Below are 13,982 nucleotides of genomic sequence, written 5' to 3' on the forward strand. Positions count from 1 at the left end.
AACTACCTCTCAATGAACGCAAATCCATCCCTATCTGTTTCCAATCCTTGAATTATATATTTTTAAACCAGCCTGTGGAAAAAAAAAACAACTTAACAACAGTTACTTTTGGCTCATTTGGGTTAAAAATAGATAAATAAATAAAAAAACATGGTAATAAATAAAGGACCCATGGTACTTCCTTTGATTTCATTAGGGTTAAAAATAGATAAACAACACATGGCTCATTAGGGTTAAAAATAGATAAATAAATAAAAAACATGGTAATAAATAAAGGACCCAGGGTACTTACTTTGATTCATTAGGGTTAAAAATAAATAAACAACACATGTAATGCGAGTTGGTAGTCGGGATTGAATCTTGACTACCTCTTTTAATTTTATTTTTTTAATACTTTTTAAAACTACAACACTGAAAAGAAAGAAAAAAAACAAGACAGTAGTTGACCATTGACCATGATAGTGATCTTAGCTCAGTGTTGTGCATTAATTGCACTGAAGCCAAATGCGATAAAAGACTCATGGTGCACATTAAGAATGAGGCCAGCTCACTTGGAATAATAAGAATTTTAAATTCAAGCTTAACTTCAATATTGCACAATTAATACACAAACGCTAAACTGCCTACGGTTAAAATTCACACCCGTTGGGCTTCCTCCTGCACAATTTTTGTAGCAGAACCGTTTAAATTCGACTAATTTTTGTGACAAAACCGAAAAAATCATTTAAATCCGGCCTTGAGAGGATGTAGACTGTCAAGCTGAATTTTGGATCTTAAAATTCTAAATTTCAATACGGTCAACGGTCAGCTCGCACACTTAATAATGTGCAGGAGTAGTTGCACATTTAATAATGTGTAGAATTGAAGCAAAGGTCCGATGGATTCAATCTCCTATTGGAATAATTGGCTGTTTGGCTGTTATTTACGGTAAATTTTCTTTTCATAAGAAAATTTTGTCATGATTCACACATTAAGACTCGTATCCTCTTTCATTATTCAACCTTATGAACTCTTTTTATACACACATGACGTGAGTCTAGAGGTACCTACCGAGTGGGGTTGCGAAAGTAAAATATAATAGAAAACACATGCAGAGTGCAGACATTCCAGTCTGCTTCATATCCATCTCCTGCAGGTCACAATCATCGATCAGTTGCTCGACTCGTTAAGCCTCCTCCGTTCATCTTCGTGATCTTGATGAGGAACCTTGTCTTCTGCTGCAACACACCAACAGAACAATGAAAACGTCACGTAAAAATCATATCCTGATTCTCTCACATCAGAAACTGAACAATAAGAATGAATTTAATCTTGTGCTCAATTAATAGAAAACCATTACCATGAGAGGAGCTCTGCTGTTTTTCCCCCTTCTTCCCCCACCAAGAAGCAACCGTTCCTTTAATGCTTTCTACCATGCCCTTCCCTACCTCATTGCTCGAGCTAACCGGGTGATTTTCATTTTGATCGGAACCCAATCTCCTAGCCACCTCCGGCGACTCCGTCACCTTCCCCTTCGCCGGCGACTCATCTCCCTGGCGCTTATGCAATGCCTCCGATATAACTTCAGAGAGTGCTTTATCTTCATCACTTGGCCTCAATTTCTCTGCTACATATTCCTTCACTGAAACCCCTTTACCAGCTCCTCCAACCTTACCTTCTTCACCTTCTCTCTGCTCCTTTCCCGCCCCTGTTCCTGGAAACTTCGACACCACTGCACTTCCAGCTCCAGCAACTTTCTCATACACAGGGGTAACCACCGCACTTCCAGCTTCTGCAACCTTCCCGTACACAGGAGCTAACTTCTCTGTAACTGTGGCAGCGACCTTACGCCCATATTCACCCAATGTGCCTGACTTATTCGCTTCTCCACCTTCTCCCCTGTTTCACAATTAGAGATAACTATGAAATTTTAAGAACATGGGCTGGTGTGATATAGAGGATATTCAAAATTTTGAATTTCTATTCTATTTTCGTCATTAGCTATGTATACCCGCTCTGTTCCTGGGCTGTACTTCCCTGTGACGGTTTTTTTGGTTCGTTTCCGACAGTTTTGGTTTCAGTGGGAGGCGAATCTGGGGAGAATTGATCATGGCTACCGGTAGATGACCAGGGTTTATGTTCACCTGGGTCATCGGATACTTCCATCTTCCCAAATGAACTGATCAATGGAGTAACCCCTGCTTCTTTCCCACCTGAATTAACACAGAAGAAATTCTTTTTCTCTTGTATAGTTTGCTGACGCTCTTACTTTGTTCGGTGAGTTGCAGAAGAAGATAAAACTCCATGGTTTTAAGAAGGAACTCAGAGGCAAAAGGGCGGTTGCCAGCTGCACATTGTTCCGCTTCCGTTCATCAGGAAGAGACACGTATGGATATAATATAATGCGTATCGGTTTACACGTTGGGGTTCCTAAGCTCTCCATGTAGCATCGAATTTTAGTGGGAAGCAGCAACACTGTTTATTCGATTGAGCAGTAGCCTTCAAACGATTTGTACTTGTAGTTCCTCTGCTTCTTTCGTCTTTTGCTGGTTCAGTAATCCTCGTCCGACGAAGAAATCGAAGAAGAAAAACTTCTCCTTCAGAGAACAGGCATTTTTGAATACTATGCGCACTCGTTTCCGTTGCGTCAATTACTTCAAACGCCTTTCGATCGAAGGCCTTGATAACCTAAACTTTTTTCGTCTACCAGTGCCTCATTTCTCGCCTTTGAACATCTGCGACAGCGAAGAAACTTCTTGTTTCGAAACAACTTCGAGTGTTTCTCTAGAAATCGAGAGGCTTTCGGTAGAGAATGCTCTTTGTGTATTCTTCTCCGATGTTCTTCCTCGTACTATTGATGTTGATAATGGAGATATTTCGGTTATTCGGATTCAAGGTGCTTACATTGATGAACGGAAGACAGATGATAACCGGAGAAAATCCACAACCATAGCTACTGATGTTCAATTTCACGAGGTAAAATAGCTGTTCAACTCAAAGCATACCTGTATTGCAGTTACTTTCTTCTGGTGATCGCTCTTTCATTCGAGCTCTTCGTTTTTCAAATTTGTTGTTGTTGTTGTTGTTGTCCGTACATAATTATACTTTCGAAGAAAACAGAAGAGGAGACTGCTCTGTTTAGCTGTTCATTTCACTGCTTCAAAGTCTCTTCTCGACACTTGATAGCTGATATCCTTGTTAACATTCGCTGAGAACCTTAAAATATGAACTTCGACATTGACAGACATACGAAAATGATTTCCTAAGTTTAGCTCTTGTTTTGATTGGTTTTGCTTGTGTTTGCACGTTGCAATTTCTTTCAGCAAATTAAGTTTTTCGTCACTTTCAGGAAGAATCTGATTACGAATATGATAAAGAAGAGAGTCTGGTAAATTGTGGATCTGGGACTGTAGAGCTCAAAATTCTGAAGGTAGAACAGAATTTTTGTTTCTTCCGTTGTTCGAAGTTGATTTAGGATTCTCTTCAACAATTTCTGTTTCATGTCTGTTGCAGGTGGAAAATGAGTTTGCTGGTGAAGAGGAAAGTAACAGGTTTAAAGTAATCCAGCTTGAAACACCAGAACTGGATTGCTTATTGGTAAGGTGGTTGCTGTAGCGAATCTAACTTCAGTTTTTATTCGTATTCATGCATTCTTTGTTGAACTTCACTGGATTCTTTTGTTTGTGGGGTCGAATCCTTGCACAGGAGGAGCATGTGCGCTTTTCTCATAAAGAGGATAGGCAGATCTTCTCCCAAATTTCGGAGATTGAAAATTCTCTGGTAAGATTTAAACATTACTTATATTTTTGGGATAAGTATACGGTCGCATTTTGCTAGCTAATATTAATGGTCTTACTCATAATTAATTTTTTGTCTGCTTTGGAGGCAAGGGAGTTAGTTTTTAGTCATTAGTAGCATGATAATTGTGAGTGGAAGACAGGTTTTGGCTGAGTTTGGGGTTCTCATATTCTATTCGAACATTGGCAGACTTGTATATTCATAATTTATCTCTACTTGTATTAGTAGTGTTGATATGAGGACATGGTGCTAGGGTCTGATAGGAGGACAACAATCTGGCACATGATGTAAAATTTGAAAGGCTGCCCATTTTTGCCTAATGCTTTGTATCTTCTTTCTCTTTTTTGTGTGCCCTTTTAGATTTGTTGTAAGGTTTGGTGCGGACGTACTGTATATTGAGCCTTCTTGAGCCTCTTTGTATTCCAACCTCCCCTTCTTTCCTTTGTTAATGAAAAAAAAAAAAAAAATTGAAGGGCTTATAAGAAAAGTAAGTTTTAGTGGCAACATGAGGCAAGGACTGTTGTACGTAAAATGCAAAAAATTTTTATGTTGAATTGTTCTTGTTACACTGAAGTCTACAATTGAAAGAGCTTAACTATGCTGGACAGTATAAGAATGAATCAGTAGTTGGTTTTTGTGTCTTGAGTTTCTCTCCATTCTCTTACTTCATTTTGAACTTTCTAAATTCAAGGAAATAAATATATGCAGCAACATTATAAATCTGGAATGAATAGATAACATTTAGTCTTCCAAATTATTAGGGGAAGTTTTAGGGAAGTCATAATGAGGGATTTTTTTTTTGGCTAGAATAACGAGGGATTCCCATTACTCTATATGGACAAGAGGATGTTGATGACATACAGTATTAATGTGTTCTTTGAATTTGATATCCCCTCCGCTATCAGAATATTTGTTATAGTGTTTCCTTTGAACTGCTAGTGGCATCATTTTTACATATAAGAAAACGCTGTTGGTTGAGGATAACAATCTGCTTGGTTGGTTGAATTGCAATCTGTACTCCACTGTGATCACAGTGGTTTCAAGTTGCAACAACCTGTTGGTACTTTTGAGTGCCATGAAATAAGGTATCTTAATCTAAGGCAATTTAATCTGCAAATTGACGTAGATTCTCTCCCTATTTTTATATGTGTTTGATTGGAATTGCTTTGACCTTCAAGTGTCATTCTCCCTTCCTGTTGCAGGATATGGTTGACTTCAAATCTGGAACTGCAATTCATTTCCCTTGTGAGGTTACATAATCAGTTTATTCAGTCGACAACATTCATTCTAAGGTTCCTTTGGAGCAAAGGAGTTCTTGTTTTGTGGAAGATGCTGGTTTTGCACTGGACTGTTGTAGCAAATTTCCTCTCTTGGAAGTCAATGAGATCAGGTTGGAGTATTACATGAGCCCATCAATGGGAGAACTTCATTTAATGCTTGAAAATATTGAAGACCAGAAATGCACACAGAATTTTGACCTAGTGGTTGACAGCAAGGACCTTTTAGGATCTATTGATGTCAATCTTTTAGAGTGTCTGTCAGGACCTTGTCCATTGGATCTGTGTCTTCCTGAATTGTCTTGTCTTGATTGGGCCTTAGATATGGATTTTTGTTCCATACAAGATGCTATGGATATTAAAGGCGTTTCAGTGATGTGTCTACAGATGTCAGGTTATTTTTTCTCCGATGTAAGTGCAGTTCAGTTTCAGGAGGTTGAGATCCTTGATTTGGATACCTTTCAATTTTCTGAAGTCTTTTCCAATTCACAAATAGCTGATGGAGCTGGAATAGGTGACCAGACACTCAAAGATGACATAGATTCTGTTTGGAAATTTTATGAATCAGTTGTTAACAATGAACTAGCACTTTGGATGACACATTCAAACCATTGCTGGTACCTGTGCTATCTGATGTGGAAGACATACAGCCGTTATCAGCGCTTGATGAAATTCTAGCTGTCATAGAACCACTTCCTCCATCTGCTTCAGATGGTATATATTTAGATTGGCATCTTTTGGAGGGAGAAGGATGGAACTTGGAGCAGATAGACACCTATAACACTGATGCTGAGTTGAATTTTTCTAATAGTGGAATGTTGGGAATTGATTTTGCTTTCGGAGAAGAAACTCCAGATGTGTCTAGTGTTTCAGAAAGCAAAGAAATATTGGTTGAAGTCACTGATGTAACCTTGGGGGTCAATGAGCCTCTTACTGAAGCTGCTCACAGTTGGTTGTCAAATGATAACCAAAAGCTGGGAAAAGAAGAAGTTGCTTGCGAGACTAGCACTGATAAGGTTACGATGCTGTTTGAATCAATGTCACAGTCCAATGATCTTGATTTTTTCCTAAACCCCAAGAAGGCAGCTGCAAGGAGAATCGGTGATCCAGCAGTCCCTGATAAAATTGATGGCAAAGCCAAACTTCCTCTTCCTTCATCCTACAATCCAATGGCAATGTGTGCTTCAGCTGAACTGAAACCACAGCAGTGGGACATTGAAGTCCACCAAATCAGGCTGTCTGATCATATTCTAAGCCTTGTCAGCAACTTCAAAAAGATCTACTTAGCAACCTTGGAAAATGAAGTTGCTCTTAAAGAGCAAATATGGCCATCATTCCCTGTGGTGGATAATTTCAACTTGCTTAGCATTAAAAAACAAAATCTGGTGGATTTGAATAAGAGCATTAGTGCAAGACAAACAACACTGGTTTGTGAAGATGAAACAATTTTGGCACTTGTTACATTATATGCAATCAAACAGATGGCTTGTTACTTTATGTTTTTATGGTATTCATACGGCTCACTTGTATGCAGACAACTTATTCAGAAGTAACAAATACTTGAGATGCAGATTAAGCTTACTTCAATCCTTGATTAATGATGCTCACCAGAAGGCGGATAGATAAATAACAGAATCACACGTGTCACTGTCTGTTATCCAGGGCATTTTGCAGAAGACAATTTCTCAAAGTGGTTCAAAAGTACTGATTGTGCAGATCAACTATTTTGGGTGCCATTGAAGAGACTGTTGAATGTCATGGGGATATTATTTCATGAAGTACAGGATGTTCAAAAGCATGCTGATCAAACAGATCCCTGGAACAGTAACATATTCACCAAGATTATAATGAATTCCATGCTGCACTCAGATTGCTTATTAATATCCCACGAGTATGTCTTGCATCCTCTATGTAGATGTCATTATTCTGTGAAATTCATGGTTATGACCTGTTTATTTGTTCTAGCTGTTAGTTATACAGTAAGTAAGATATTGGTCGCATTATCTGCACAAATATTTCTGACCGGTATGCTTCTTTGGAACTGTAGAAAAGGCATACTTCCAAGGATGCAGTTGGTAGTTTTTCAGCTGCATGTTCTATTGTTTATTAAATTTGAGGACTTGTTTCCAGTTCTTTATCTTTCATATAAAACATGTATCTTAGAAGTCGCTGGTGACTCTGGGACATGTTTGAATCTTGAACCATCATCTGCTAGCTGATGTTGTACACCACAGCCTCATAGGTTTGACCAAAACTTGTCCAGCCGGAGGAAATTTCCTGTCACTCCAAATCACAGGGTGGTTTGCGTTGGAATGACAGGCTTATTGGGTGCATCCTTTATTCAAGCTTGTCTTGTGCACAATGTTCACTTGAAGAAAAAGACAGTGAATTTTGTACTTCTAAATGGATAATATAGTAGTAAAAATGGTACTGCAATTTATTAGTTTCAATCTACATTTCTTTGGGTTATGTCATTTTCCTACTCTATTCCTAGAAAACCTTTAAGGGTAGATAAAACCGAATCATGCCTTACGGATGGTCTTCAAAGATTTGTGAACCACAGCTTCTCTCAAAGGTTTACAAATCTTTCCCCTATAGACTTGGAAACTGTTCTGGACTCTTGTCAGATTAATGTTGTTCATAGATACAAAAAGATAGTTTCACACTAAATCATTCTGAGTTTTTGGAGATGAGACTGAAAATTCTTGAATTCACATTATGTACACCCCAGATAAAATGTTGTATTGACCTCCCTTCTGGGTGGCTGGGAGTTCTATGGTGTCGAAGCTTGGTAGAAAGTTTCCAAGTTCATTTTCAGATAGGATTAGGATATAGATGTAATCTTGACCACTCATCCACACCACCTTGCATAAAAAATAACAATGATAATAGACTATAGAGATAATGTCTTTTTCAGAAAGTGCTGAGTTTGAGATAGTAAATGATGGGACTGGACTTTATACTCTGCTACTACAGGTAGATACTAAAATTAAGAATGGCTAGGAAGGAGTTTAGCAGATGATTTACTTTCTGTAAATGGATATATAGACTGTATTTTTGCTTCAAAGCATCAAAGCTTCTATTATTAATTGATCACACAGAAATCATGAGCGAGATAGTTACTTTTTGCTCCATTGACTTGCAATCTTGAAGCAAGCTCTATAAGAGGATGGTCCCTATATTGATGTACAGACTGGTGTGGCATCTTTTCTATTCCAAAAATCACCATCTGTGCTATGGAAGCGCTCTTCTGTGCCTTTGGAAAGAGCAAGATTTTTCTTGTCTCATTCACCCCCATCTCTTGGTCCTAAGACTGTTTCCCTAAATCTAAGAGAGGTCAAGGTTTTTGGAGAATTCTTGAACCAAAATGGTGCCAGCCTATAAAAGTTCATTTGGAAGATCTCCACCAAGCATGACTCCAGTTGGGTCAATTGGGGTTACTCCCACTTGTTGAGATTTGATTCCATTTGGACTCTATCCTCGCCGACAAACCCTTCTTGGGTTTGAGGAAGCTTCTCCAGTTGAGAGCCCTCTCTCTTTCAAGCATTTCCACTCAGATTGTTGATGGTTCCTCCACCTTCTTTTGGCTCGACCCCCGTGGCATCACGCTAGCGTCCTCTACAATCTCTTAGGCCCTCGCTAGGTCTATGTCATTTGCATCCTGAAGCTCACTTTGCTCTCCAAGTTCATTCCTGACAACTCTTGGGTTCCTCCCGCTCTCCTTCATCACCAAGTCTCAGTTAGATCTGGTCTAACCTCCCCCTACACCCCCTCCCCTATGATCACACCATTTGGCTCCTTCTGCACTTCCTCTACCAGGAACCATGCTTGCACCCCGTCCCTCTCAGTAGCCTACCCCCTGGTTTGGTTTAAAGGCTATATCCCTTGCCACACCCTCACCACTGGACAACTTGCAACCTTTGCCTTCCTACACAATCCATCCTTATTCATCGCCACTTAATATCAACCCCAATTGCATTCTTTGCTGGAGTGGCCCCAGAGATGTCAACCACTTGTCTTCTTCCCTTCCTTATGGGGGAATTCATTGTCTCCATTTGGTCCTGCTCTAGACACTCCTTTGGGTTTCTCCTGGGATTGTTCTTAAGAGCTTTTTCTGGTTCAATTATTTGTGACTTGGATGGCAAATTGGTGTTTGTGCCATGATCTCATAGTTGTGGTGGAAGCAGAACCTTAGGAGATGGACTCCCAAACACATATCCCTGGACTTGATTTGGAAAGCCATTTGTTTTGATATCTTTGCTAGACTTCGTCCTCTTCCCCGTCCCCCAGTTGCGGACACCCAAGGAACAAGTTTATTGTTGTTACCTAGGGTTTAGGCTCTACCCTTCTACTGGCTAGTCAGTTGTAATTTTCCTCCTCCCCTCTCTTCCCTCTCTTGTATATTCTTTTCTCTCTCCTCTTTTTGGGGCTTTGGTAATAAATTTTTATTCGTTCCTTCCCCCCCTCCAAAAAACAAAAAAGTTACACTCAGTGAAAACTAAGCTGCATTTCACCTTAAATTAGTCAAAATATGTGGAACTCTTGTTTCCATGATCTGCAGAACCATTAGTTTAAGTGGTCCCGTGCTGACTTAATTACACATCTCGCATGACCAACAATCTGGTCCTACCAACACTAGGTGAACACAATTCCTTGTTGCTGTTCACAGTGTCTGTCGTTTCACTATATATTGGATAATTTACTTTCAAATTTAGATGCCTTATCTACTTTGTATGGGAACTCAGATCGATGGGCTTCTGGCTGTCGGATAGGAAAACTTGTCTTTATGCATATTTGGGGCTGTTACTGATCCATACTTTATTAGTTGTTTGGCTGATTCTCATTATATTGCACCCTTTTCTTTTTCCTTTCTTAGGGCATTGGGCTATATCTCTTTCCAAACCTAGATAAAGAAAAATTTTCAATATTGTGAATTGTGACTCCAGATACAATCTACTTGTAGGTCATTGCTTTCAAATGTACATTTCAAGTTATGTTTGGTGCTTGTGCACAGGAATGTCTACGCATCACTTCCATTCAACAAGTTCAACATTATTTTGGAATATGGAGGTCCACACAGTTGATCAAAAATATTTTCTTTTTCCCCAAAGTTACCTGGTGTGTCTCATCTTCACTTCCTGAAGGTGGAATTGGAGGAATTTAGTGCCCCCAAAGCTCTCTGTGAAGGTTTCTATTTATCCCATAATGATTTCACAATGGTAATGTTCTTTCCTTATACAAGGCATAGTAGATGATGAACCATTTAACTTTCACAGAGTTTGCTTTCATTAAGTCCTATTGTTTTGCTCAGGACTTAAATATTTTAATTCATCCACGCACGGGAATTTCATTCTATGTGGTTGGGTAAATGGAATAGAGTCATTAATAAATGCATATAACATTCTAGAGGAGGAAGAAGGGAAAAGCAACTCTTGCAGAGATATCAATGATAGAAAGGGTAACTGCAAAATGGACTTCAAATTCTGTGAGCACTAGGATTACCATGTGAGGAAGAGATTGGGTAACTTGGGTGTTGGCTGGAGCAAGATTTATTCTTCAAACAATTACCACAAGTTAGAATTTTCTGCTATTTCAGTTGTTCTCCAAACAGGATTAAGAAGCAGCCTCGATTGGGGATTCCCAACAAGGCAGCACACTTCTAAGATCTTCAATAAAGTCAGCTCAAAACCAGATTTTTGAACTAGGATGTAAAGGGGTATCTTGGATACTTGTAATGCTTGGATTTAAATGAAACTTTAAGGGATGGATATGCAGGTCCTAAGGATGATATGGTGTGAAACTTGGCTTTGTTTAATAGCTGGTTTGAGAGTCCTAGACTTGGTAGGAGTTTGAGTCCTAGTGGAGCTCCTATGGCAAATGGGTCTTGAGGGCTTGGATGGAGGGGTAACTTTGGGGGTAGGTAGACTCGATAGGGAGGAAGGTTTCCTCCAAGTTTGAATCAATCCAAATGGTCAGGTTGGCGTAGACCTGACCTTTGAAATTTGAGTGTATTGGCAATCCAAAAGTTCAAGAAAAACACAAGAAAATAGAGAATAAAGGTGTGATATGAAAGGATGATGGCGTGTAGGCTTCCAGGTTCCTGGATGGGGACTTCCTGGATGGGGACTTGGGGAGCTTTGTAGAGCTTTGGATTGAATGGAGATGGAGTTGTAGAAGGTTTTCCTTTCAGCCATAGCAAGAACCTAGGCTTGACTTCACTGTGCACCTTCATTGGTTTTCAATCTTGGACCTTCCGAATTGAACACAGTTGCAGTAGCAGCACTCTCTACCTGAGAATAACTTTATTAATAATCTGAAATCATTCCCATTCTAAATGATGGGGGGCTGTTTATGGCCTCATATAAAGAAGTCCTATTGAAATTTGGAAACTGACTTCATCTAGGACAGCAGCTAACCTACTTCTAACTAACTTTGACTTGGATGCTTTAAACTGAAATAAAACACAGGAAAAGACTAATTTGCCCTTACAACTTAAAGTAGACAGTTTTTACATAATTAAAGCAATAATTAAACTATTTTAGTATTCAGCCAGGCACCTAACGTTTAGGCCCATAGAAACAGGCCCATGGCGACATAAACCGACTAAATAATGGCCAACTCCTATATCTATCAACATAGGTTGCTTCAAAGAAAATAGCCTCATTCATTGCTGGATCTGCGTCAGAATAACTGTTTAAAGGCTTCAGTTTTCATATGGCCAAAGGGTTTCCCACACCATTAATGTGGGCGAACATCCCATACCACACGAATCACGGTAGGGAAATACTTTAATCAATAAAGGCCCATCGTCATAGAGAGAGGGACCATAAGTGCATGGCTCAAATGGTCAATTGGTCAGACTATGAGAGATCATGTGAAAGCATCCCTTCACAACATCGCCTGTATGGGGATATTTTTTCCCTTTACATGGTATTTTTTATGCATGTATGTTGGGAGGGGGGACCCTGGGGGCCGGCAAGAGGAGGGTGGTTTTTTAGATCTACTTTGTCACACTTTATAGAAGCTAAATGTTATAAAAAAATAATAATAATAAAATATTTTTTAAAAAAAAATCATGCTCTGAAAGTGTCTCCTTTGCCATACTTAATTTTTAAAATCCCTGCACTTGAATGAGGATTACAAATCCTGATTCGTCCTTTGTGATGGATCTCACAATTTGATTTACTTGTGTTATTTTTGACATTTAGCTGTTGCTCTCATAATTCGTCTAGAGTTTCTTTCTTTGCCTTTTCCTTTTATTTGTATTCATGGTAAGGTCCAAGGATCAATGGGACTCACTCAATATATAATTTACAGTGGAACATCAACCCCCTGTATCCATTTAATTTTCTTGATAAGTTTGGATTGACTTGGGACCAATCCATTATCTGAACCTGATCTCTTGATCCCTGTTTCACAAGCTGTTCATTTTCAGATCCCAAGTAAATTTTTTAAATTGTTTAAAACCTATTCACTTTTTATGCTCTAGGAAGAGATCCCATTTAATTTTCTTGATAAGATTGTGTTATGGGGAACTAAGGTCCCGAGTCCCCCCCCTCAGGAGAGATACACCTCCCTCGGGCTGGTGCATCTCTTCCCTCATAAAGGGTCCCGAGTGCCTCACTCGGGACAAATGCACCCCTTTGGGTTGTCTGATCACTTCCTTGGAGAAGGGTCCCGAGTGCCTCACTCGGGACAGATGCACCTTTTTGGGTTGTCTGATCTCTTCTTTGGAGAAGGGTCCCGAGTGCTTCACTCGGGAAAAATATATATCCAACTCAAGCATTTCTCAGAAGACTCTTTTGACCAAGTCAAGAAGAGTTAGTTACGCATAAACACTCAGCATATCTATTCCGAGAATTGGGGAGGTGAGTCAGCATAACGGCACTATCAGGTGCGACAAAGAAGGAGCCGTTATTCCACTACTCCACTCACTTCTCAACTATCGATCCGAAACTTAAGGAATCGCCGCCTCCAGGTAACCTCTATATAAACCCACCTCCTACATGGAGAAAGGTACGAGAACTTTCATCTAAGTAAATTACTCATTACGTTCTTGAGAACTCTCTCAAGAACTCTTATTGTTGCCTAGGCTGACTTGAGCGTCGGAGGCGGTTCCCCGGCCAAAACTAGGCCGGACCGTTCTTGCTTTCTTTGTGTGTGCAGGCCTCCCAGTTATTCCAACTTGGCTGGAGAGCTCTTAAGGTGGTCATCTCAATGTCCGGCCCTCGAAGAAGTTCTAGACGCAAAAAATTGGCGCCGTCTGTGGGAATCGTCACAGAAAGTCATGACAAGACGTACCACACCTCAGGTGACAAGTTCTCAAATTCTCACTAGAGCGAGGGAGAGGGAGATAGAAAACGAACGTGTTGAAGAACAAACTCTCCCTTCCCTAGATCAACAAATTCCTATTACAGAGGAAGTTCAAGAAGGGGTTCCAGATAATCCCCCGTTAACTATTCCAACTCCATTTGGAGAAGGTGGTTCGAGTCAACCTCCAATTCCAGCGACAGTGGTCGATTTGCAGAATATGCAAAGAGAAGTCCAACAACAAATGTTGGAATTCCAAGGAGTTGTTCAAGGCTTAGTCCATCAAATCGGGGTACCACCTGGACCCCTTAGAAATTCCCAAGAAGGATGAAGGCGTGAAGCTAGGCGACATACTCGGGGTAAGCAATGCCCGGTGAACGAAGAAAGGAGAAATCCCAGAATACCAAGGCGACCAGCCGAACGGGTTGGAGAAAAATCTCAAGGAGTGCATATTGAAGAGCCACGTCCCTGAGAGGATCGGTCGAGGGGAAGTGTGTTCCACAATTTGGATGGGCTTAGGCAGACTCGGGACTTACCTAGAAGGGAGTGCAGAAATGAAGGAATCCGGGAACAAGAAGGCGAAAGCCACGGAAGAGGCCATTCTAGATCTAATGACCC

The 13,982-nt window shown here is 40.1% G+C and overlaps 1 protein-coding gene and 1 pseudogene across 2 annotated transcripts in view; one reads left to right on the top strand and one right to left on the bottom strand.

Moving 5' to 3' along the window:
- Positions 1 to 1,064: 1,064 nt before the first annotated feature.
- On the bottom strand, positions 1,065 to 2,422 carry LOC149030067 (uncharacterized). The gene is made up of 4 exons (XM_089144405.1): positions 2,302 to 2,422; positions 1,991 to 2,192; positions 1,340 to 1,878; positions 1,065 to 1,217 (listed from the first exon to the last, which is right to left on the bottom strand). Exons 1-4 carry the CDS (start codon positions 2,420 to 2,422, stop codon positions 1,150 to 1,152), a joined length of 930 nt encoding a protein of 309 aa, XP_089000531.1. The 3' UTR covers positions 1,065 to 1,149.
- The window catches only part of LOC149030068 (protein SHORTAGE IN CHIASMATA 1-like), a 29,735-nt pseudogene continuing 17,490 nt past the window's right edge, over positions 1,738 to 13,982 (top strand). Inside the window, exons 1-6 of the transcript XR_016171224.1 lie at positions 1,738 to 2,955; positions 3,329 to 3,409; positions 3,493 to 3,576; positions 3,685 to 3,759; positions 4,980 to 6,945; positions 10,069 to 10,273. The product of XR_016171224.1 is annotated as a protein SHORTAGE IN CHIASMATA 1-like (transcript). The remainder of the gene's footprint in view (positions 2,956 to 3,328; positions 3,410 to 3,492; positions 3,577 to 3,684; positions 3,760 to 4,979; positions 6,946 to 10,068; positions 10,274 to 13,982) is intronic.

This window comes from Hakea prostrata, chromosome 1 (genome assembly GCF_041222555.1).
Source record: "Hakea prostrata isolate BN-2017 chromosome 1, UWA_Hpros_2, whole genome shotgun sequence".
NCBI lineage: Eukaryota > Viridiplantae > Streptophyta > Magnoliopsida > Proteales > Proteaceae > Hakea > Hakea prostrata.

What these genes read in the sequence shown, in the direction of transcription:
- LOC149030067 (XM_089144405.1), bottom strand. Translation starts at nt 2,422, where the DNA reads ATGGAGAGCTTAGGAACCCCAACGTGTAAACCGATACGCATTATATTA. An exon ending in ACAGCCCAGGAACAGAGCGG is followed by an intron (nt 1,879 to 1,990) that starts GTATACATAGCT and finishes ATTGTGAAACAG; the next exon opens with GGGAGAAGGTGGAGAAGCGA. An exon ending in ACAGCAGAGCTCCTCTCATG is followed by an intron (nt 1,218 to 1,339) that starts GTAATGGTTTTC and finishes GGTGTGTTGCAG; the next exon opens with CAGAAGACAAGGTTCCTCAT.